General features: G+C 34.5%; 1 protein-coding gene across 5 annotated transcripts in view; it reads left to right on the top strand.

Moving 5' to 3' along the window:
* The window catches only part of INTU (inturned planar cell polarity protein), a 171,360-nt gene extending 151,724 nt beyond the window's left edge, over nt 1-19,636 (top strand). For all 5 annotated transcript variants that reach the window (XM_072937772.1, XM_006212220.4, XM_072937775.1 and 2 more), the window contains 8 exons: nt 3,305-3,358; nt 7,977-8,039; nt 9,053-9,274; nt 9,898-10,377; nt 11,725-11,822; nt 14,741-14,930; nt 17,212-17,369; nt 19,371-19,636. In XM_072937772.1, coding sequence (XP_072793873.1) covers nt 3,305-3,358; nt 7,977-8,039; nt 9,053-9,274; nt 9,898-10,377; nt 11,725-11,822; nt 14,741-14,930; nt 17,212-17,369; nt 19,371-19,482 — 1,377 coding nt within the window. In that variant the 3' untranslated portion in view covers nt 19,483-19,636. The remainder of the gene's footprint in view (nt 1-3,304; nt 3,359-7,976; nt 8,040-9,052; nt 9,275-9,897; nt 10,378-11,724; nt 11,823-14,740; nt 14,931-17,211; nt 17,370-19,370) is intronic.
* Nucleotides 19,637-22,032: the final 2,396 nt, after the last annotated feature.

The following is a 22,032-nucleotide window of genomic DNA, read 5'->3' as shown; positions in this document are numbered from 1 at the left end:
AAAAAGTTTAAAAAAAAGGTAGATGGAATGCCTGGGTAACAATATTCTTAAGTAAAATACAAACTCCATTAATAATAGAAAAATCTGTTTTACATGAACATATATAATTAGCTTTGCCTTGTCCCATAGATAGCTTAACAAAGGTAAGACTTCATAACAGTTAAGTATTATCAATGTGATTTTAGTCGTTCCTGTAGATCCAAAATATCTTTACTGCTGAATGATTGGAAAGATCATTTCAGACGTTTTCATCAACAGTAATCTATTTAGCCACAGTGTTTGTATTAGTATTAAATGAGGCACTATGCCACAGCCAGTTCCCAACCATGGAGAAACCCAGGCTATATTATAGTAAAATCCCAATGCAAGATTCTGCTCTTCATGAAATTCTACCATGTCTGATCAAATAAATACCTTTTGACAGCTTAGTAATAATTTAAACTGATATATTATCCACGTTGTTCGATTTCCTCATCTGTAAAATGGGGACCATAATTGTACCTACTTCATAGAGAAGTGATGAGTTATTACAATAAAGTGCTTAGAATCATGCCTGGCATGTTGTAGCTATAGCTGTAGTTGTGAGAGTATTATTGTACAATGATTATTAGGAAGGGGTTGAGGTTGTTAGAGCATGTGTGAAGGAAACTTCACCTTCAGGTCTTCTTATTTTGTCCTTGCCTTTGTCACTTGCCCACTGCTGCATCTTTTGTACCTCAGGCCAGTAATGATCATTTTCTTAGGTCATAGAAAAACTAAAAAGTGTGAAATATGTAATTCTACTGCCATCAGCGTTTTCATAAGAAATTATATGGGTTCAAAATAGAAAGTAATTAGATAACCTTACTTTTAAGAAGGAAAGACCCTGGTTCCAATAATTCTGTCTTATGCCCATTCCAGGGCCTTTTTTCTGCTGAAAGACACAAGGCAGATTTTGTGGGTCAGAGGTGCCATGTCATGAGCCTCCCAGTCTGGTCTTGCAGTTGCCCAAGTTCTTTCTCCTGTCTTCGAATCTCTTCACCAAAGAACCCTCTTCCCTCAAAATATGCAATCTCTTCTACGAGAGTAGAGGCATTTAATGTTTTTAGGGGCAATGTCTTTCGACTTTGGATATGTTAAGATCAAATATGTCTCCCTTCTAAGAACTTTAGGACATCTTAACATATAGCCTGTTTTGGTCTTTCAAATTCCATGTGAAGACTACCTCTTGTATTCAGATCTCTCTGATTGGCTTTTTTTTTTTTTCTAAATTTACCATATATTTGATAAAAAGGACTGTATGCTTTTATTTATTTCAACCTAAAATAATATCAAACTGAGACGTCACTGTGTGAATTCTGGTGTATATATTTTTTAATCTGTTGCCTCAAATCATAGCTATTGCTTAAGTCTGACACTCTTGTAGGGAGATCAGTCTTCATTGTGCCAGGCACTCAGAATTGTGCTCTGCTTTGGGAATCTGGAAAAGTCCTCTGGATGCTCAGTGTTTAGTTGGGTAGGTGGAATTAAAACACAGGAAACAATAAGGGTACAGCATAAGCATTTTCTATATTTTGTAGTCTGGGTAAGAGAATCAAGAAGGATGTTTTGGAAAGAGATCAATACTGTCTGATAAAGTGATCTAAAAGTTTCTGATGACTGTAAAGTTTGAAAAACATAATAACCCTTGAAGTTTTTGTTTTTGTTTTATCAGCAAACTCAAAGAGCTTACTTTCTTTTTCCCTTTGAGATTTCTTACTGTGTTAAAAATAATAGGGTTTATTGAATATATATCTTCTAATGAAAAAATATTAAGGAATTTTATGCCTTAAGAAATCTAGTTAAAAACGTGTGTGTGTGTGTGTGTGTGTGGTAACTTGTGCCTGATAAATTTTAGTTGGAAATAGTTATTTTTAACTAGGAAAAAACATACTGTTCTGAGTTTAGTAGACAATGAAGTCTCACTTCAGTTTTCTTTCCCAAGTGTTTGAGAATTTCCTTATTTTGTTTTTTGGTCAGAATTTTTTAAAAAAATGATTTTTCCTAAGGTATGCTGGAATAATTAAGAGAAAAGAAATTTTACCTTTTAATATGAAGAAACAATCAAAGCAACCTTGTATATTAGCCTATAGACTTTAGTGGCAAGAACCTGTTAAACATTAACATTTCTGAGGTCAGAAATCACAAGTGGGTAATTTTCTTTTTGTCCTGTAGTTTTTCACAAGGGAAACTGTAGCCACAAAGAGGAGAACATGAAGTATTTGCTAGATGCAGAAAAATGTAGGTCACAAATGAGTAATAAGTCATACTGGGTGAAAAGCATTGAAAGGCATAACTAATGTTTCCAAAGCTTTTGTCATCTCAGTAAGACGCAGTTTGTGAAACAGTCCTGCAGAGAGTGCCTTGGCCTTTAAAAAAAAAAAAGGATCATTTTTCACAAATACCATATATGCTATAAGCTTCAACTGTCGATAATTTTCAATTTTTAAATATGCATTACAGATTAAACTGAAGATTAAATTTATTCTGTTTTTAAATTTTGAATGCTTCAGGGAGGGACAAATACATGAAAGAGTTCAGACAATTTCCATAGAAACAAAAGCTAAATCCAAAGTAAGAGATTTTTCTAATAACTCTGTAGGGTAGTTAAACCGTGCCAGATTCCAGGGGAACACTTGCCTTCATGTTTTAATCCATGAATAAAGATTAACAGTCTTTTTATACAAAACATAAGAGAGAGATGGGAAGAATGTTGATATTTTCCAAGACTCCCACTGTTGAGAAATATATAGGAAACAGAACAATAAAAACAAGTCAAAGTAGATTGGTTACATTAGGATTTTTTTTTCTCTTAAGATTTTTAATAGATTAAATTTTTTTCTATTTATTTATTTATTTATTTATTTTTAAATTGAAGTACAGTCAGTTACAATGTGTCAGTTTCTGGTGTACAGCACAATGTTCCAGTCATGCATATACATACATATATTTGTTTTCATATTCTTGGTTAAAAAAGTTTCTAACTTAGAACTGGAAAGCAGTTTTTTAACCTCATAAATTAGTTTGCGTTGAATAAAGAGGGAAGCCCATTTTGAAATAATTGAGATTAAACTGAAAAATGCCCATATGTGAAATAAATTAATTTTTTGTAATTGCAAAGCTTGAAAACAAGATCTTCCGTTTGGGGACATCTCTTAAATAACACAAAGGAGAAAGAGATATTTATTTAATTCTTCAAGTAATTATTAAGCACATTTATATGGCCGTTACTAAAAAGTAAGTAATATGAGTTAAATGTATTATTCTTTTTTTTTTCCCCACATAGATGGAATTAGATACAGCACTGAGTGACTTGGAGGCAGCAGATTTTGCAGAACTGGTAAGAGAAGCAGTGGATTTTAGGAAAGTTTCAATATTAATTTCTTATTTTGTAAATCAGTCATTATTCTAAATATTTTCCAAGGCAGCATGTAATAATCTTGAAATATGTAACATTAGGTGTCTATTGAAATGGACAAAATCCATTTTGCTGCCTTAAGATTTTCTATTCAGTTAAAAATATTTGTTACATAATATATATATGTAATGACTAATTACATGAGTATCCTTAAAAACTGGGCTTTGAGAGAAAGGACATACATGTAATACTGATTATATTAAGTAAAAGCACTGTAGACCTGAATTTAAGTTGGGAGTATGGTTTTTAATCTTTTAAAACATGAGTTTTTTTCTTTTAAACCACGAGTTTATAATGTTACTAAAGAAAAAAAGAAACTTTTTGGTCAGCTTTGAGGAATGCTAAGGAACCAGTTCATTACTGTGGAAACTGGTGATTAAGGAGAAAGAATCAAATATTTATCTGCCTTTCCTATCTGAACCATACCTCAGGGTTGCCAAATAGAGAGGAGGGGGAGTTTCTCTTTGTGGAAGTGGTCTACCTAATATATTAAGAAAGAATGTCAGAATTGGAATATCATTTTATAATCCCTCACCGAGTTAATGGATCTAAGCAGTGATCATCAGTAACTGTTAACATCACAAAAGAAAAGACAGCAAGATAGTATGTGGTTCCTAAAGGGGAACACACAAACCCCCTATGAAGTATACTTGATCCTGCCTCAAGATCTAACTACCAATTTACTGGAAATGCCAGGAGGAAAGGGACATGTTAAAATATCCCATTTGAGGGAGGAAGATTGCAATCAGCAAAATCCAGACTGGGAAACACACAGGACAGTTTCTTCAACAAATAAATTAGAAGGCGGCTGAGGAGAGGTTGAGAGAGAACCTCTCAGTTACAAGAGGCTTAATAAACATATCAACCAGTTTCAATATGGACCTTACTTGGGTCCAGATTCAAACAAACAAAATTTTAAAAACATCTATGAGGCAATCAAGGAATTGATAACTGGCTATTAGGTGAGAATAATCCTATAGATACGGTCATGGTATTATGGTTATATATTTTGTTAAAGTCCTGTTTTAGAGATACATTCTGAACTATTTACAGATGAAATGCCAAAACATCTGAGATTGACTCTGAAATAATTCAGTAGGGAGAGGGGAGAAGGAGAAGGGGATATAGATGAAACAAGATTAGCTTCAGGTCATTGTGGAAGCTGGGAGTATGGGTACATAGGAGCTAATTATACTACTCAATTTTTGTATATGCTAAAATTTTCAGTAATGAAGTCTTTACAAAGTAAATGATTGATTTTTGAACAGAAGATTATGTTGGTATTTAAGTCCAAAGTTGAAACAAACATTGAAAGATGTAGTTACTGCATTTCTCCTGACTGGAGTGGATATTCTTAACAGGTGGTAACTGCGTATAGCAAATTAAAACACACATGCTGCTTACATTCTGCAAATTCACGTTTCCAAATATTTTAAAATATCATTATAACTGTATTTGAATGTTTTGCTCATGCTCTTTTCCTTCTTGCCAGTCTTATTACCTGTTATCTGTGTAGGAAATTTTAACTTAAAGTATACTCAACCTGTGTTTCACAGAGTAGAATATATCATACTCCCTTAGTTAACATGCTTTGAAAACGTGGCTTAGTGTATTTTTCTATGCTACCGAGAGGAAAATCAATAATTTATTAATAAATTTTACTCTAAATAATTCCCCCCAAAAAGCAAATGGTAAGTTAGGAAGTAGAAGCAGTGAGGCTAGATTGTCATTCTTTAGAAGACTGCTGGTGAAAGTGGAAAGAGAACGTTAGATTGAAGGGGTGGCCTAGTCTTAACTAAGATCCTGAGCAAATGGAAGGGTATTTTGTTTTAAAAATACTGGAAATTTAAGCAAGGTGAACTCTTCTTAGGTCATACATTTTTTTCATTGATGGAGAACGTTAAGATAGATATCAATCATTCGGGGCAGTTTAGATCTAAAATATTTAAATATCTGGGTTTTAGGAACTTATATCCAGTAGGTTTAATTAAAACTCTAATTCCTGCTTTCATCACTTTAATGAGCACAGAAAGTAACTATGGTTAGAAAAAGATCTATTGGGATTCTTTGGATACAACATCAAAACACAATCCATAAAAGAAAACAAGTTGACAAATAGAGACTATAAAATGATGCAGTTACTTTGGAAAACAGTTTGGCAGTTTCTTAATTACCTAAATATACACCTACCATATGATTCTACCTTTGTATTCCTATCTAATTTCCTAAGAGAAATAAAAGCTATGTCAATACAAAGACCTGTCCACATGGTTTTACCTTTTCTGGAATGCCATATAAGTTGAATCATATGGGAGATAATTTTGGGGATCTGCCTTCTCTTTTTAATTAGGAAATTAAAATATTTATTGTTATACAAATACTATTGAAAAATACAAAATAAAAATAAATCTGGCATTTTGCTTGACAACTCATACATCAAAGCCAGCTCTGTTCTCAGAGTTAACCCATTGTTATCTGTTGATGAATATTCTTGGTAACTTTGTGTTTATGATCATACATTGAAGTAATTTTGTCTGACAATGTTCAATGTAGATGACACTTTCATACTAGTAAAAGTATAAACTGATGCAACCTTTCGGAAAAGCAATCTGGCAATATTCATTAAAAAGTTATACACTGATCTAGGAATTCAACCTCCAGAAACTTACCAACTAAGGAAAATATCAGAGATGAACACAAAATTTTTTTGATAAGAATGTTCTGTACAACATTATTTATATTCTGAAAAATTACTAGAAACAAATTAAAATACCACATTATGGATGTTAAATAATACAGCCATTAAAAATTATGTTTAGAAAACTGTCTATTGACATGGAAAAATGTTCAGGGTCATTTTATGTGGAAAAAGCAGAGTACAAAACTATACACATGAAACAGATTGCCCACACCTATAAGGATGGCTACCATTAAACAAACAGACAAAAAATAAGACAGAAAACACCAGGTGTTGGCAAGGATGTACAAAAATGGGAACTCCCTGTGCACTCTTGGTAGGAATGCGAAATAGCACAAGGCGGCCCCAAAAAATCACAACCAGAATGACCACATGATCCAACAACTCCATATAGTCAAAAGCATTAAAAGCAGAATCTTGAAGACATATTTGCACACTCACATTCGTAGCAGCATCATTCACAACAGCCAAAAGGAGAAAGCATCCCCAGCGTCCACCAACACAGGAATGAACAACAAAAAATCGTGGTTAAAACATAAAATGGGACATGACTCAGTCTCCAAAAGGAAGTAAATTCTGACATATGCCTCAATATGGATGAACCTGGAGACACTATAGCAAGTGAACCAAGCCTGTCACAAAAAGACAAAATAGTACACAATTCCACCTATAGGAGATGCCTAAAGTAGTCAAATTCTTAAAGACAGAAAGTAGAAGAGTGGACACCAGGGGCTGGGGGTAGGGGAGAAGTGGAGCGTAATTTTTTAAAGGATACTGAGTTTTGGTTTTGCAAGAGGAAAAGAGTTCTGGAGATTGGTTTTACAACAATGTGAATGTACTTAACACTACTGAGCTGTACACTTAAACATGATTAAGATGGTAAATTTTATATTATGTGTATTTGACCACAGTTAAAAATTTTAATTATTGTAATTTTTAAAAGCTTACCTATAATGAAGCAAATCAGAGAGCTTCCATGCCCTCCAGAAGCTTCCAATGAATTTATTAATTCCTCATTCTTAAATATGGGCACAGTAGAGCATTACAAGGAATTTCTTTGACATAAAAGCAGTCAGAACGTGAAAAAGGATGGGCCTGACTTCTTTCACTTAGCATTTGAGATTTCTTCATGTAATCGTGTGTATCAGCAGTTCCATCCTTTTTGTTGTTGACTAGTATTCCATTGTATGACGGTATCACAGTGTTCACCCATTCCCCAGTTGAGGGATATTTAGATTATTTCCAGTTTTCAATTTTCCTTAGGTTTCACTGTATTTTTTTATTATAAGATTAATGCATGCATATTGGGTAAGAATGCAAGCATGGTTATTAAAAACAAATGTCCTCCTTCCTCATCCATCTCCTCCAATTCCATCCTGTTATATCAGCTCTTACAGTTTAGAACCTATTCTTCCAGACCCTTTTCTATACACTTACGTACTCCAATACAAAACAACACGTATGTATACATGTACATGTCTATCATTGGAGGTGCTATTTTTAACAAAACTTAGATGATAGTGAATATTTTGTTCTACAGTAGCATTCTTTGCTGAACAATATATTCTGAAACCTTTTGTGCTTGCTTATATATATATTCATTCATTCATTCATTCATTCATTTACTCTTAATGGAGGTATTGGGGATTGAACCCAGGACCTCCTGCATGCTAGGCATGCATTCTCCCATGAGCTATACCCTCCCCCCTTAACTAGATTTTTTAGATCATTTTTTACATTTATATATATATATATACACACAAAATACATAGATATATAAAATATATAGACATATAGAGAGATCTATATATATATACATCTCCACTGTGTTCTTTCCCCTAGTCTGAGGATTACTATGACATGAGGCGGCTGTATACAATTGTGGGGTCTTCTCTATTTTACAAGGTAAGCTGAAGCTTGAAAATTTTTTTCTTTCTTTAAAATTTTTTATTGAAGTGTAGCTGATTTACAATGCTAGCTTCAGGTGTACAGCAAAGTGATTCAGTTATACGTGTACATACATATATATTTTATTTCCAGATTCTTTTCCATTATATGCTATTATAAGAAATTGAATATAGTTCCCTGTGCTATATAGTAGGTCCTGAAGCTTGAAATTTTTATAAATGTCCAACTGCTATATGAACAGACCTAAATTAAATTTTCTCAAACTCTTACAAATATGAAAAATAAATTTATCTTTTTCTCTTAATGTAGTTACCATAAGGTTTAGACTTGAAAACAAGACTTGTACCTACATATTTACAAATACAATAAATATTTCTGGTTTCATTATATCTTAAGACATTTACAAATGTGTAAAAGAGAAACAATACTCAAAGAACAAAGTGTTTATGAGAGAAAAGTAATACTGTGATGATTTAGTTTTGCAGTCATTTGTCTCTTTTCTTATCTTCAGAAAGTAACCATATATCTTTTTAGAAAATATTCTAACATCAATTAGTTGACTTCCGGGTAAAAGCAAATTAAGTGTCAAGTGAATTTAAGTATTTTAATTTTTTAAAAGGTTGTTAAACACAGTATAAAACATATCTAAAAAAGAATCAGACAATACAGAACTGTATGTAGTGAAAAGTATACTTCCCACCTCCTTTCCTGCTTCTCCACCTTTCATCTTCAGGTCAGTTCTTTCCTAATTTTGCCATATTCTCAGGCTAATATTACTCACAGGTGATCTTGCTTTATGCTAAAGTCCACCTGTTATAGACTTAAGTTATCATGAATATTTGATCTCTAGTTAAAAATATGTTTATTTTTTCTATGTCTTCACTTATTCCATTTGAAACTGGAATATTTTAAGCCAACTGAAGAAGCACCTATAAAACTCTCAGAAATGTATTATGGGATGACTGCTTTATATCACTAGTTGACTTTTATTCTCTGTGGTTAAATTCAAGGGTTACTTGATATGCAGTCATTTGCCTAAGGATGATCTTATTGATATTGCTGTATACTGTCGCCACCACTGCCTGCTGCCTTTAGCAGCAAAACAGAGAATCGGTCAGTTGGTAATATGGAGAGAAGTGTTTCCCCTCTATCACCTCCAACCTTCTTCAGCCTCAAACACTGAAGTCTTCCAGGAACCTGAAGGGAGATATTTTTTGCTAATTGTTGGCTTGGTAAGTTTACCTTAGTTTCTTTCTTGGGTTTGTTTTTCGTTTGCTTGTTTTCATCATTTACTGCCTAAATAAATACACAAACAGAAATGATAATTTAAAATTATGAGTATGTCAAATACTAGTATTCCAGAAAGTGTTACATGCCCTTCTTTCTTTTTTTTTTTTTGCATCCATTTAATACTCATAGAGAAATATTAATGAAACCCAAGATAAGATTTTTAGCAGGTTATTATGATCTTTTGTTCCCATTTCTATAAAATTAGAACTTTTATACTCTGGTTTGTTTTGGGAAATAGAGACATGAAAAGAATATAGAATCAGAAACAACAAATATGTGATTGTGAATGAAGGGACTATCAATGATTGAGGCTCTTTGAAAGCTACCTTAGGGAATTCATGTGTCAAAAGTAGCAGCTGATGGTATATCGGGATAAGGCAAAGTGAGATTAGATGTCAAGGGTGATCAAAAGCATTGCAATAACTAAGAAGGGGGGTAGTTTTTAATAAGCATCACGTGGTTATGCCATATGCTCATGTCTTTAGAATTCATAAATTTATACATGCATGTTACATACAAACTTTTTAATGTGGCTAAATCTATATTATTAATTGTTTTTGTATAGAGACATTACATGTTATGTGTACTATTGGAAGCTGGAGGCTGTGCGTCCAAAGCTATTGGGAATCCTGGACCAGACTGTATATACGTGGATCAGGTCAAAACAACTCTTCACCAGTTGGAAGGGGTAGATTCCCGCATAAATGAACGGCTAGCCTTTTCTCCAGGCCCCTGTTTGTCTTGTGCTGATTGGTTCCTTGCTGGATCACATGAAAAATTAGATAATTTGACAACTTCACCCATCCTCAATAGGCTGCAAGGCACCTCCAAAGTAGCAACCTCTCCAACGTGCAGAAGAACTCTTTTTGGTGACTTTTCCTTAAAGACACGTAAGCCCAGTCCTTCCCGAAGTGGAGGATCTGACAATGGTTGTGAAGGTGGAGAAGGTGCTGGCTTGAGCCCCCACACTACACTGGACACAGTCCAGAAGCAAAGAGAATCTCAGGGATCTGATGGTTCAGAAGAAAGTGGGGCCTTGCTTAAGGTGTGTGTTCCTTCAAGTGTGTACATTCTGGGAGCTAAGCTGTCTCTCCAGTCCTTATTTTGTAATTACAGAATAATTTTTAATAGCAGATCATTCTTCATTTAAACTAGTGGTTGTTTTAGTCACTATTGACAAACTGATGATTTAGGATCAAAAAGAGAAAGAAATACCAAGTGATAAAACATTAGCTAGAATGCGCTTAACAGCGCATATACTTAACAGTAATTACAAGTAGGGAAACTCTAATCTTGCTTTCTGTGTTCATCTCTTTTTTCTCTATTCACAGTGATAACAAAGAACATCCTATTTCTGGGGCATTTGGGGACTGATCTGACTAAATAGCAAAGAAAATGTTCAGCAGAAACAAAAATAAAATCAAGAACTTAAAATAAGTTATATCTATACATATATGAATATTTGTCCTATTTTTCCCATAGATGAGTATTTTTTTATCTGCAACTGTGAAAGTCTGCTCTCCATACTCAAGAATCCAACATGTGACAAATAAAACAAAGAAAATTTTCTTTTTTTAGATTATTGTTTTTCCATGTTTTTTTCCCATGAAAATACCATAACATATCCAAATGACTATTAGAGTAATCACCCTAGTAGACTTTGTACTTATTCTAGTGATGCTGCTCTTTCAAAACATTTTTGAAACTTAATTTGGGTGAATGAAGGTGATGCCAGACAAAGTGTGAAGGATTCTGAGAAGGGGTACAAATAAAATAGGAGATTCTAAGTATTGTGTCATAGATGACCATAGATTTGGTCTCCTAATTCCAAAAAATAGAGCACTCTTGGAGCCCTAAGTGGGTGTATTTAGGAAGTATTCACATTGGTGGTACTCATAATCCCAGTCTATGAAATTGATAGGAAATACAGTCTAAGAGGATGTGGATAGACTTAAGGAGCTCTTAAAAGAAACTGTATTAGTCTCTAAGATCCAGCCATTCAATAAATATTGATTGAACACCTACTGTGTACCAAGGGCCATGCTACACAAAGGAGATAAAAAGATGAATAAGATATAGCTCTTGCCTTTGAGAGGTGCAGTCTAGAGAAGGAGACAAGTATGCATACATATAAATTCTAACAAAACTTGATAATGGCTTCATTATGGTGCTGGTAGGAGTTTACAGGGAGAACTGTCATGTCCTCCCATGACATGGCCCTGGGGTCACTTCTAGCAAAGGATAAGCCAAGAGGTACAAGTTAGCATTGAAAATATTTAAAGGAAACATTGCAAATAGTAAGTAGTTCTCTCAGAAGGATTTTTAGTTTTTACATTACTTCTGCTGATTCCATTCTTAGATAAAAACTGATTTACTTAATGATACTTTTCAGATCACTAAAAAGAAGTCTACCCTTCCAAATCCATTTCATTTGGGGAACTTGAAAAAGGACCTTTCAGAAAAAGAACTGGAAATATATAACACAATGAAGTAAGAAACTTCCCTATATTTTAATTTTTCATTTAGCTTTGTGTCTTCAAGGAAATTTTACAGTGAAAAAGTATGATTCCATACCAAATTGAGATTTTATTCAACAAGTGTAATTATGGTATCTCTTATATATGAAAGGTAATTGCTATGCTGTTTTCCTGTTTTTCATTACACATATAGGAAACATACTCCGTAAGAAATAAGAAACATACAAAGTAATACTTCAAAATGTGAAAGTCCCCATTTATCTTTCTTCCATAGGTGACTTCCCTTTTGTAAGTCTAGTTTTTAACTTAGTTTGCTATTTTAGACTCCAGTGGATGCTGTGGTTGCTGCAATACTCCTTAGCCCCAGGTACTCATTCACAGTGCTTGAGAGTGATGGCTGCTAATGGCTCATAGCTGAGTCCCTCCCTTGGCCTTGTCCTACTTGAAAGTTAATTGACTCAACCAAGGTTACAACCTCTCCCTGGGAGTAGTGCATACCTAATGACTAATAGTAAAAGTGTGATATAAACCAGTGTGGTATTAGGTATTATCCTAATCTGTAAGTACATATTTTTATAAAATAAAAGTATGTAATATACTAAAAACAATAATATACAGAAAACATTTCATTCAGTAACCAAGTCCTATCCATTCTGTATTCTGATAATTCTTGAAACCATTCAGCCCCTAATGATCCTACCCTAGTTCAGGCTCCCGTTCTCTCACCTGGTTGTATTGCAACTGGCTGCCAACTTCCAGCCTACCCTGAATCCATTCTCTGCTGTAGGAGTGACCTTTCTGAAGAACAAATCTGACTTAATCTGCTTAAAAAACAAAACCAAACAAGTATTTGTCTTCCCATTGGGTATTGCTTGTCTGATGATTTTTATACTTTCAGTTTATATACTGAGTAAGTTAATATACATGGTGTGAATTTATGGTTTTCAAGTACCAGACCTAAGCCAGAAAGAGAAAGAAAAATACCATATGGTATCATGCATATGCAGAATCTAAAAAAAAGAAAAAAAGAGGACACTAATGAACTCATCTACAAAACAGAAACAGATTTGCAGACATAGTAAACTATCTTATGGTTACTAGGGGAGAGGAGGTGGGAAGGGATAAATTTGGGAGTTTGAGATTTGCAAATGTTAGCCACTATATATAAAAATAGATTTTAAACAGATTTCTTCTATATAGCACAGGGAACTATATTCAATACCTTGTTATAATCTTTAATGAAAAAGTATATGAAAACGAATATATGTATGTATATGCATGACTGGGACATTGTGCTGTACGTCAGAAATCGACATATTGTAACGGATTGTATTTCGATTAAAAAAAAAAAAAACAAGAACCAGACCTGCTCATTGTGTTTTGGGGTTGTTTTGAGAGAAAATTAAAGAGGTTAACACAAATGTTATTCTAAACTTCCCTAAACAGGAATCTTATTAATAGTTCTTTTTTAAAAAATCATTTCTGTTCTGTACCTTTTCTTGAATTTGAAAACCTCGAGTTTAAAATGTATGTTTTAAATTATTTTCTTTTTTGAATAATTATAATTTTTTCATCTTGAGTATTTTTTACTTGATTGAAAAAACATCAGGCACTAGTTGTTAATGAGCCAGCCATCCTATGGAAAAGTCTGAGAAAAATTTGTAGATGATCTCCTTCTCTGCCTATTCCTTGTCTCTAAAGAGAACTAAGACTTAGAAGTCAGTGATAAGAAGTTATTCTGATCTTGCTGCCTAATTAGTTTAAAAGCATTTTGACTAGCATGGATAATCGAAGTGGTATTTAGGCTAAGAGCTGAAATAGGCCTTTGCTTTGCCTCTGTGCTGTGGCTGGAAAAAAAAATCAACTGAATGAATTTTTTTAATAGACATTAGAATGAGAATGGGACAGCTTGAGTGCTTGAGATGTGGATGGGGAATTGCTCTTCAGGTATTTAAAGACTGCCAATCAGGAAAGAGCAAGGGGTAGCCGAATAGGCTTCAGAGTAACCTAAGCTCTGATACTTAGCTAGGTGACCTCAGACAAGGTAATTTAAGTCCTCTGAAAATTGATACCCTCATGGTTAAAATGAGGACAGTAACATTTAATATCTTACAGGATCATTATAAGAATTAAAACTAAGGTAATTTAAAGCACCTACGTTGGCACATAGAGGGCATTCGGTATATGATAGCTACTATTTCATTGTTGTTATCATTGCTGTCCTCTAGCTTTTCTTACTACTGGTGGAAATAAGCAGTATTTGTAGGTTCTGCTGGCCCATCGGAGATCCCAATAAGGGAAGAAAGGATGGAGAAAAAGAATGGAGAAGTGAGAATAGTAAGAGAACACAGAATACAATGATAAGAAATAGTAGAATGCTACTAGTCATTGCCATGGTAATCTAGACTACTAACCCAGCTTTGCAGTTGGTAATAATAATTTTATTTTTCTTTAGGATGATCATTTTGACAGTTATGGTAAAAGACTTAAATGCTACTAACTAAAATGTTTAGTTTGTTTGAAGGTGTTTTTATATGTGGTCCACCCTAGACTGATACCTTGTTTATGGCTTGTAGATATCTGGGTCAGACATGGGCTAAGCTATTCATTACCAACCATGGAAAAATAGAGGTTTAGCCAGTTTGGGTTGTTTAGCAAAGGGACGATTAAGTTACTTGCAAATGAATTGGTGTTTGTTTATCCTTGCATAACATGTAGAATTTGCTTCAATTAAGGGAATTGATAATAACCCTAGCCTGTATTTCAGATAAGAAGGAAGAAGGAATTAAATGTTTGGCCTAGTTTCCCTTCCCTAATTATACTCCTAATATTGTAGTTTAAAACTTTTTAGAAGTCCACAAAATTCAAAATGAAGAAACTTTTTTAAGTTTACTTAAATATCTTTTTCTTTTTTTGTTTTTTCTTTCCAAGATTGACATCTGGTCCTGAGAACACACTTTTCCACTATGTTGCCTTAGAAACAGTGCAAGGGATCTTTATTACTCCTACCCATGAAGAAGTGGCACAGTTGGGTGGCTCTATCCACCCTCAGCTAATGAAGAATTTCCATCAGTGTTGTCTCACCATTCGTGCAATTTTCCAACAGACGTTGGTTGAAGAGGTAGGGCACTCCCTAAATATTCTGTCTAAACTCTTTAATCAGTATGTCCCCCAATCACTGTTTTCATTTAATTTTTTTTTACCAGTCACCCAGTCTAACTTGAATGATAAGATTATACTCACAGTACTTAACTTCAAAGCTTTATTTCATAATTCTGAATTTGATGTCCCAGATTACTATTTCAGGAAATGGTTGACCTGTGTTTTTCCATAGCAAATTTGAATATAGTTGTTTGTAATGTAAATGTGCCTCCCATATTTGATATCTGTAACTCAACTATTACTTGGAAAGTTGTCACTACCTGTGGGTGACTGATAATTCTTTAAGTATTCAACCAGCAGTACAAGGTATTTTGGAACATAATTGGACACGTACAGCAGTAGACACAGAACTGTAGTATAATGTTGGTTGCTTGCTTGCTTCTCGATCCAGGACAAAGTTTCATTTAATATTGTACCTTCTAGATAAGCTGTAATGTTGTATACAATTAAAATAGCAATTGTTTTAATAGCATGGAAAGTGAATGTTGATTTCTTGAAAAGGATAAACATACAGAAGTCTATTTGTGACTGGTGAAACATCATATAGCCCCCCTCCCAAAAAATACTCCCTGAAGATGACTGTAATGTATCTAGCAATACATGTGCTAAGGATGCTAAATTTGTGAAGAACTTAGATTCAAAGGTGGAAGAACACTGGGTTGGGAATAAGGAATCCCGGACTGAGCCTCAACTCTTCCTCCTTCACCAGCTATAAAGTGAATGAGCTGAATTATATCATCTCTTAGGACTCATTCAGCAGTAAAATTCTGTGTCCTCCTTCGAGCTATCAGAAATTGGTATTCAGCAAAATGTGGTTTGGCCACATATCCTTACGTGCTTTGTGTTCTGAGGCTCCTCCGTTCCATTTTAACATACTGAAAGATTCTATAAGGTACATTTCACTAACTTATTCAGTAGTATTTAGTAATATAAATTAGCCTTCCCCATATTGTTTAAATATTGAGGTACATACTATGCACTAAATACGATTTTAGATGCTGGGATACAGCAGTGAACAGATCTCTCTCCTCATGAAGCCGATATTCTAATAGGGGAGGCTACTGAATAGCAAGGAGTGTAATATATCAGGTAGGTTAAGTTTCAAGAGGAATGATAAAATGGGAAGGATGAGAGGTGGAAGCTATTATTTTGAAAGATCCCTCTGATTGTATCAAGTAATATTTGAACAGAGAATTGAATGAAGTGAGGGACCGAGCCATGTGGCAAATCCACAGGCAGAGTTTCCAGACATAACAAATAGCAAGTACAAAGCCACAGAGGGAGGAGTGGCAGCAAGAGCACCGGAGCAGACTGGGTGGGGAGGAGAGTGCTAGGAGTTGAGACCGTAAAAGTAGCAGGGCCAGATCATGCGTAAGGACATGCTTAAGGACTGTGGCCCTTGTTCTGAAGAGGATAGGAGGTTCTCAGAGCACAGCAGGGACATACATCACCCTTAGTTTTGAAAGGATCACTTAGGCTACTGTGGAAGAGAACAGGTTCGCAGGGTAACAAGGGTGGAGGCAGGGACCAGTTAGGAGCTATAGAAATTCTCAAAGCAAGAAATGACAGTGGATTCTGGATTCTGGATATATTTTGAAGGATGAGCCAAAAGGGTTTGCTGATGACTTAGATGAAGATCTTGAGAGAAAGAGAAGACTGGAGGATCACGCCACTGGCCTGAGTCTTACAGAAAGTCTTTATATTCCAAATGAGTCACTGGTTTGTTAATGATTTAATCAGTGGGAAACTGAGAATGCTTCAGAGGAAGAGACAATACAGCTTTAAGTATAGGTGTTTTTAAGTTTATTACATTTCATCTATTCATTTAGTAACTGATTATTCATTCATTCATTAAGCACCTACTAAGTACAAAGCACTGCTGTTTTCAAAAAATACAAAGATGAATAGCATATTGTCTCTGACTTGGAAAAAAATTATTATAATGTCCTGGGGAAGATAAACCTATAAATTACTAATATATTATAAATATTAATAATGTAGGGCTGTGAAATAAATGTTACCTTGGAGAGTCAAGTGACACTTTATCCATGAAGTCTCTTTTAGGAGATGATACTTAAAGCAAGTACAAGGAAGAGTAGAAATTTTCCTGCAGATAAGAAGAAGAATCATTGCAGGCACTTAAAAGTATTAGGATCAACAATTCAAATCTATATATGAAAACATTTTAAAGTCAACATTATTAATACCAGTTAATACTAATAATATCTATTAAATTACAGAAAAAGAAAGCACTAAATGGTGGAGATCATTCAGGTTCTACAAATTCAGTGTCTTCTCTTAAGCCTGTGAAAGAACATGGTGTGTTGTTTGAATGCTCACCTGAAAACTGGACTGATCAGAGAAAAGCACCACCAGTTATGGCTTACTGGGTAGTAGGGTAAGTAGAAAAAAGTATTTAAAAGTTTTAGAAAAGTGTTAAAGAGGATAAGGATTTTAAGTTGTAGACATGGAATTATTAGCCTGACTATAATATTTTAATGTATTTTAGAATTTTATTTTATTTACTAAGTTATCTCCTTTAAATTCTTCCCAAGTCTTTTTCTATCTAAAAAAAAAAACCCACAAAACTTATTTGGTTATCTTACAAAATTGTATTTGTAATACACTGACAGGAAATGAAATGATTATACACTTTTATGGCTGTTTCCTTCCCTCTGACCCTACTTCTTTTCTTCCCTCTCTCATTTCCTCCCCACTTCCATTCCCCTCTCCTCTTCCACCCCCCAACCAACTACAAGACCCTGCCCTACCTGGCCCCTTCCCATCTCTGTTTCTACCCACTGTCACTCTCCCCCTTATCCACTGTGCCTTGCCACATTGGCACCAGTCAAATCCTGCTCCTGCCATTCCTTCTGTGTAAGATGTTCTACTTCTTAACCTTTGCATATCTGGCTCCTTGATATTCAGACCAGTGCTAACATGTCATCTCTTGTCAAACAGACAATCCATAATCCATTTGTTTATGGTCTTTCTCCCCTTCACTATAATTTCAGCTTTGGGAAGTCAGGAATTTAATGTCTCGTCCACCACTGGCACCTGCAACAGCACCTGGCACAGTCACTTGATAAACATGTTAGGATTTAAATGGAGCTGTGCTTGGCAAAACGTGGTGGTGGGTAGTGAATTGGCAAATGCAAAGATAAAGACACAGTCATTGCATCTAATGGTCTTACATCTAGCAGAAGAAATACAAAACATGCTAAAATATCTATTTATGGATATATAATCTGTGGGGAGATAGAGAGAAAGAGATACACAGAAAGCAAGCTTGCTATACATAATAAATTAGGCAATTCAACCAAATGCTCTGGGAATTTTGAGGAGAGGGGTGGAATCTAAGCTGGTATTACAAAGAAAGGCTTAGGGATTCCATTTGATCTGGTTTAGAAAATGAATTAGATTTGGATAGAGCATTCTGGGAAAAGGATGGGATGAATAAAGATCCAAACAAAGGAAATCATAAGGCATGGCAGTGAATACACTGGTTTGCAGGACGATAGAGGAATGGCATATACAATGATGAAGTGAAAGATCAAGCTAAAAAGCTAAGTTAAGACCATTGCAGACAGCCTTCAACTCCTAACTAAGGAATTGAATTCTGAGGGAAATATTGAGCCACTGAAGGTTGAGATGGGATAGAGAATTGGTGGAAGGAGCGCAGAGTTAGGTGGGGCTAATGTTATTGGACACCCACCATGTACTGCTAAATTGCATGACAAACACTTTACAAATGACATCCAAAGTAGTAATTCCCATGTGCTGGTCCATGGAATTTAGAATCACCCAAGTCACTTATTAAAATCAGAGATGCCTGCACCTCACCTGAGACCTCCTGAACCAGAATTTACGAGAGTGGGACTCCGTGTTTTTAGTAAGCCTCCTTGTGATTCTGATGTGTAACCAACCAAGCTTGGGAGCATCAGCATGTTCTCAACTCAGTGTAGTGTGATCAGAACTGTGCTATTGGAAGATTAAGCTGGGAGCCCCAAATGGAATGGTGTGGACGCAAGATTGAACAGAGATAAGAGACGAGTTAAGCACACATGAACATGTGCAGTAGAGCCTTAACTACATTCACAATTGGAATTGATAGAATCAATAAGTGTTGAATTATGAGGCTGATCGATGTAGAATAGAGAAATTTAAGGAAGTCAGGCAGAACTACTCCTGATTTAAATAGTTTGATTTGTATACATTAGCAATTGATTGAATAGATTAAAAATTTAACTCTCTTAAGATTAATCTTTAGATTAGTGGTTTTTTAATTTACTACTGATTCTTTTAGAAACAAAAACAAAATTAAATTAAATAAATTGAAGACTTGTGGGTTTTTTTGTTTTGGGGATTTCTGAAATGAGTGTGTTCTTTTCCTCTACAGGAGACTCTTTCTTCACCCCAAACCTCAAGAACTTTACGTCTGTTTTCATGACTCAGTCACAGAAATTGCCATTGAAATGGCTTTTAAATTATTCTTTGGATTAACCTTGTAGCTGTGTTTTCTTGATGCACAACAAAACTGTGCACAGACTATCAAGCAGTATTAGAATTGCTGAAATCTACTCACAAAGAGAGAAGGTTTAACTTCTTTTCACTATTCAATACTGAACATAATATTATTAAAGACTAAGATGATATGCTGCTGGATTTGATGCACTAAATCTTATCGTGAGACTTTTGAAGAAGATACTTGATCAAAATATGAAGAAGGGATCATTAACTTATTTCCATTTTGGTATATAACATTAATTTATTTCCTAGTTTGAAATAATGTGACATGTTTTATGTAAAATTAATATAGGAATGTTTATCTTGGAGAAAATACACAGTTCAAAAAATATACAGTTCACTGTGTATTTTTCTCAAGACTAATACTGATATCTGGCAGAACAATCATGAAATTGAGAGGAAACCAGGTTTTGTAACTAATTAGTGATGTGACTATGAACAAGTTTTTGTACCTCTCTGAGATGAGAGTTTTCATGTACAAATGAGATGATTCCTTTGAGGTGTCTGGAGTCCCTCTTAAGTAAAATGTAATTTTTTCTCTCTTGCCTGTAGGTCAGTACCTAAATTTGTAATGTCCAAGTACTGATTTCTTCTGAGACTTTTTCTTAGATACTTTTCTTTAGCTTAAGTGTTTCAGGATGCCTCACTGGGAGGAATAGAGGAGTGAAAAATTAAACTTATTTTTTAATTTATTTGATTTTCTTTACTCTTTCAGGTCAGCTCTATTTTGACTAGGATATATTTTTCAAACTATTTGTCCATAAACTTTCATTGTTTTTCTCTTTGTTGAAATATATTCAGGTATATACACATACATTTTATACAAGTTCATTAATTTTAGGAAAGTTATATGTAAATCTTTTTTTAAAACCTAAACTAGTCATGTTAAAAACACTGAAAACGTTGACTAAAGAAATCCTATGGTTACTTCTTTTGTTAAATACTAATTTTTGCCTTACAAATATGGATCATTATATATTGAGTTTTCTCAAAGGGGGGACACTTTAATGAAGAATAGTTTACTTGACCTTGAGTAAGGAAAGAAAACTAATGGGATGAGAATTTTCTTCGGCTGTCAGAATTTGGTGGACTGACAGAAAGGAAGAACTTAATTTTTAATTGACACACAGTGGATTCTCCCGAAGTCTCAGATGCCCCCAAGGCTTTATAATACTGGGTTCTTCTTCAGGGCATAAGCTTTGGAAGGCAAATTATGCCAGCACATCTAAAGTCAGCTTCTGCATTTCCCCTACCTCAGACATGAGCCCTCCAGCTTAGTCAGAACTCACAGCAAAACGTAGTGGGTGTACCATTTGAAACATTTGGTCTTATAAGAAACACTATTATCCGTCTTCCATCAGTTTAAGAGATTTTCACCCAGGCGTTTAAGATGCAGAGCATTATACTTGTGTCATTAGTGTCTTATGGGCCTTAATTTTGGCATTCAAAACAGGGCAAGAAACTTTGATTCTTGAAATATAGAAAATGGATTGAAATATCTTCCCCTTAAGATTAAAATATTGGTCAAATGGTAGACTCTTTACTACTGTCTTAGAACTACCTGTGTACATATATGGGTATTAAGAACACTCTTGTTTAAAAGTATTAGGAAATGCCTTAAATTTCTTGATATATCCCCCAAACACAATGAGCTATTTTTTAATACTGAGAATTACTCTTCAATGGACTTTATTGATCACCTCCAGATTTTCAGGCAGACTGAACTAAGCCTTGGGGTTCTATCATCTTTTTCTCTTTCATTTAATGAAATTTTGATGTGTTAAACCGCTTTCCTGGTGTTAAAGAAACATGAGACCACCATATATTAACAAATAAAAAGACAAAGCAGACTACTGATCTTAATACAGGCAAAGTCATTTGCTATATTGTAGATATGCACTGTAATGTCCATCTTGCAGAGATACTGCATATTTAAGAAATAAAAACAAACATTATCTTGGTTTATATCTCTAAATGGATATCAAAGTAAGCAGCATAAGTAAACTTAGCTGCCTGTTTTTCCATATAGGTTCAGATTCGAATCTGAAAGTCGATCAATCTGACTGTTGGATAGTAAGTGCCTGTCACTTTATTAAATAAAGGAGGGCAAAGAATGCTTTAGCAGATACAGAAACTTTCTTAAGTTGGATTTTATTAGCATCCCAGCAAATGCTCTTTTTCACCAGACTAATGCAAAAGACTGTATGTCTTACCACTAGCATATATTTTTAGCACCCCCAAATTACATTTTAGATTCTAACTCCTACCCCAATTTTCTCTTTCTCTTTCTTTCGTTTCTTTTTGTCAGATTAGAGAAGGGAGTGTTTCTTGTTTGTGCCAAGGGACCCCTGAGGATGATGCATACTCACAAGAGAGTAAATTTGCAGTGCCTGCTTTTTTATATTTCTAATACAAATGGGAAAAGCTATGAAACCAATTTACTAGGTTTGTCTACTTTGAACATTCTTGAAAATAATATTGTGAATAATTATTTGTTGTCTGTGTGACTTCTGTCTAAATAGTGCCTGGCACAT

Source organism: Vicugna pacos, chromosome 2 (genome assembly GCF_048564905.1).
Source record: "Vicugna pacos chromosome 2, VicPac4, whole genome shotgun sequence".
Taxonomy (NCBI): domain Eukaryota; kingdom Metazoa; phylum Chordata; class Mammalia; order Artiodactyla; family Camelidae; genus Vicugna; species Vicugna pacos.
This window is presented reverse-complemented; position numbering and strand designations above follow the sequence as displayed.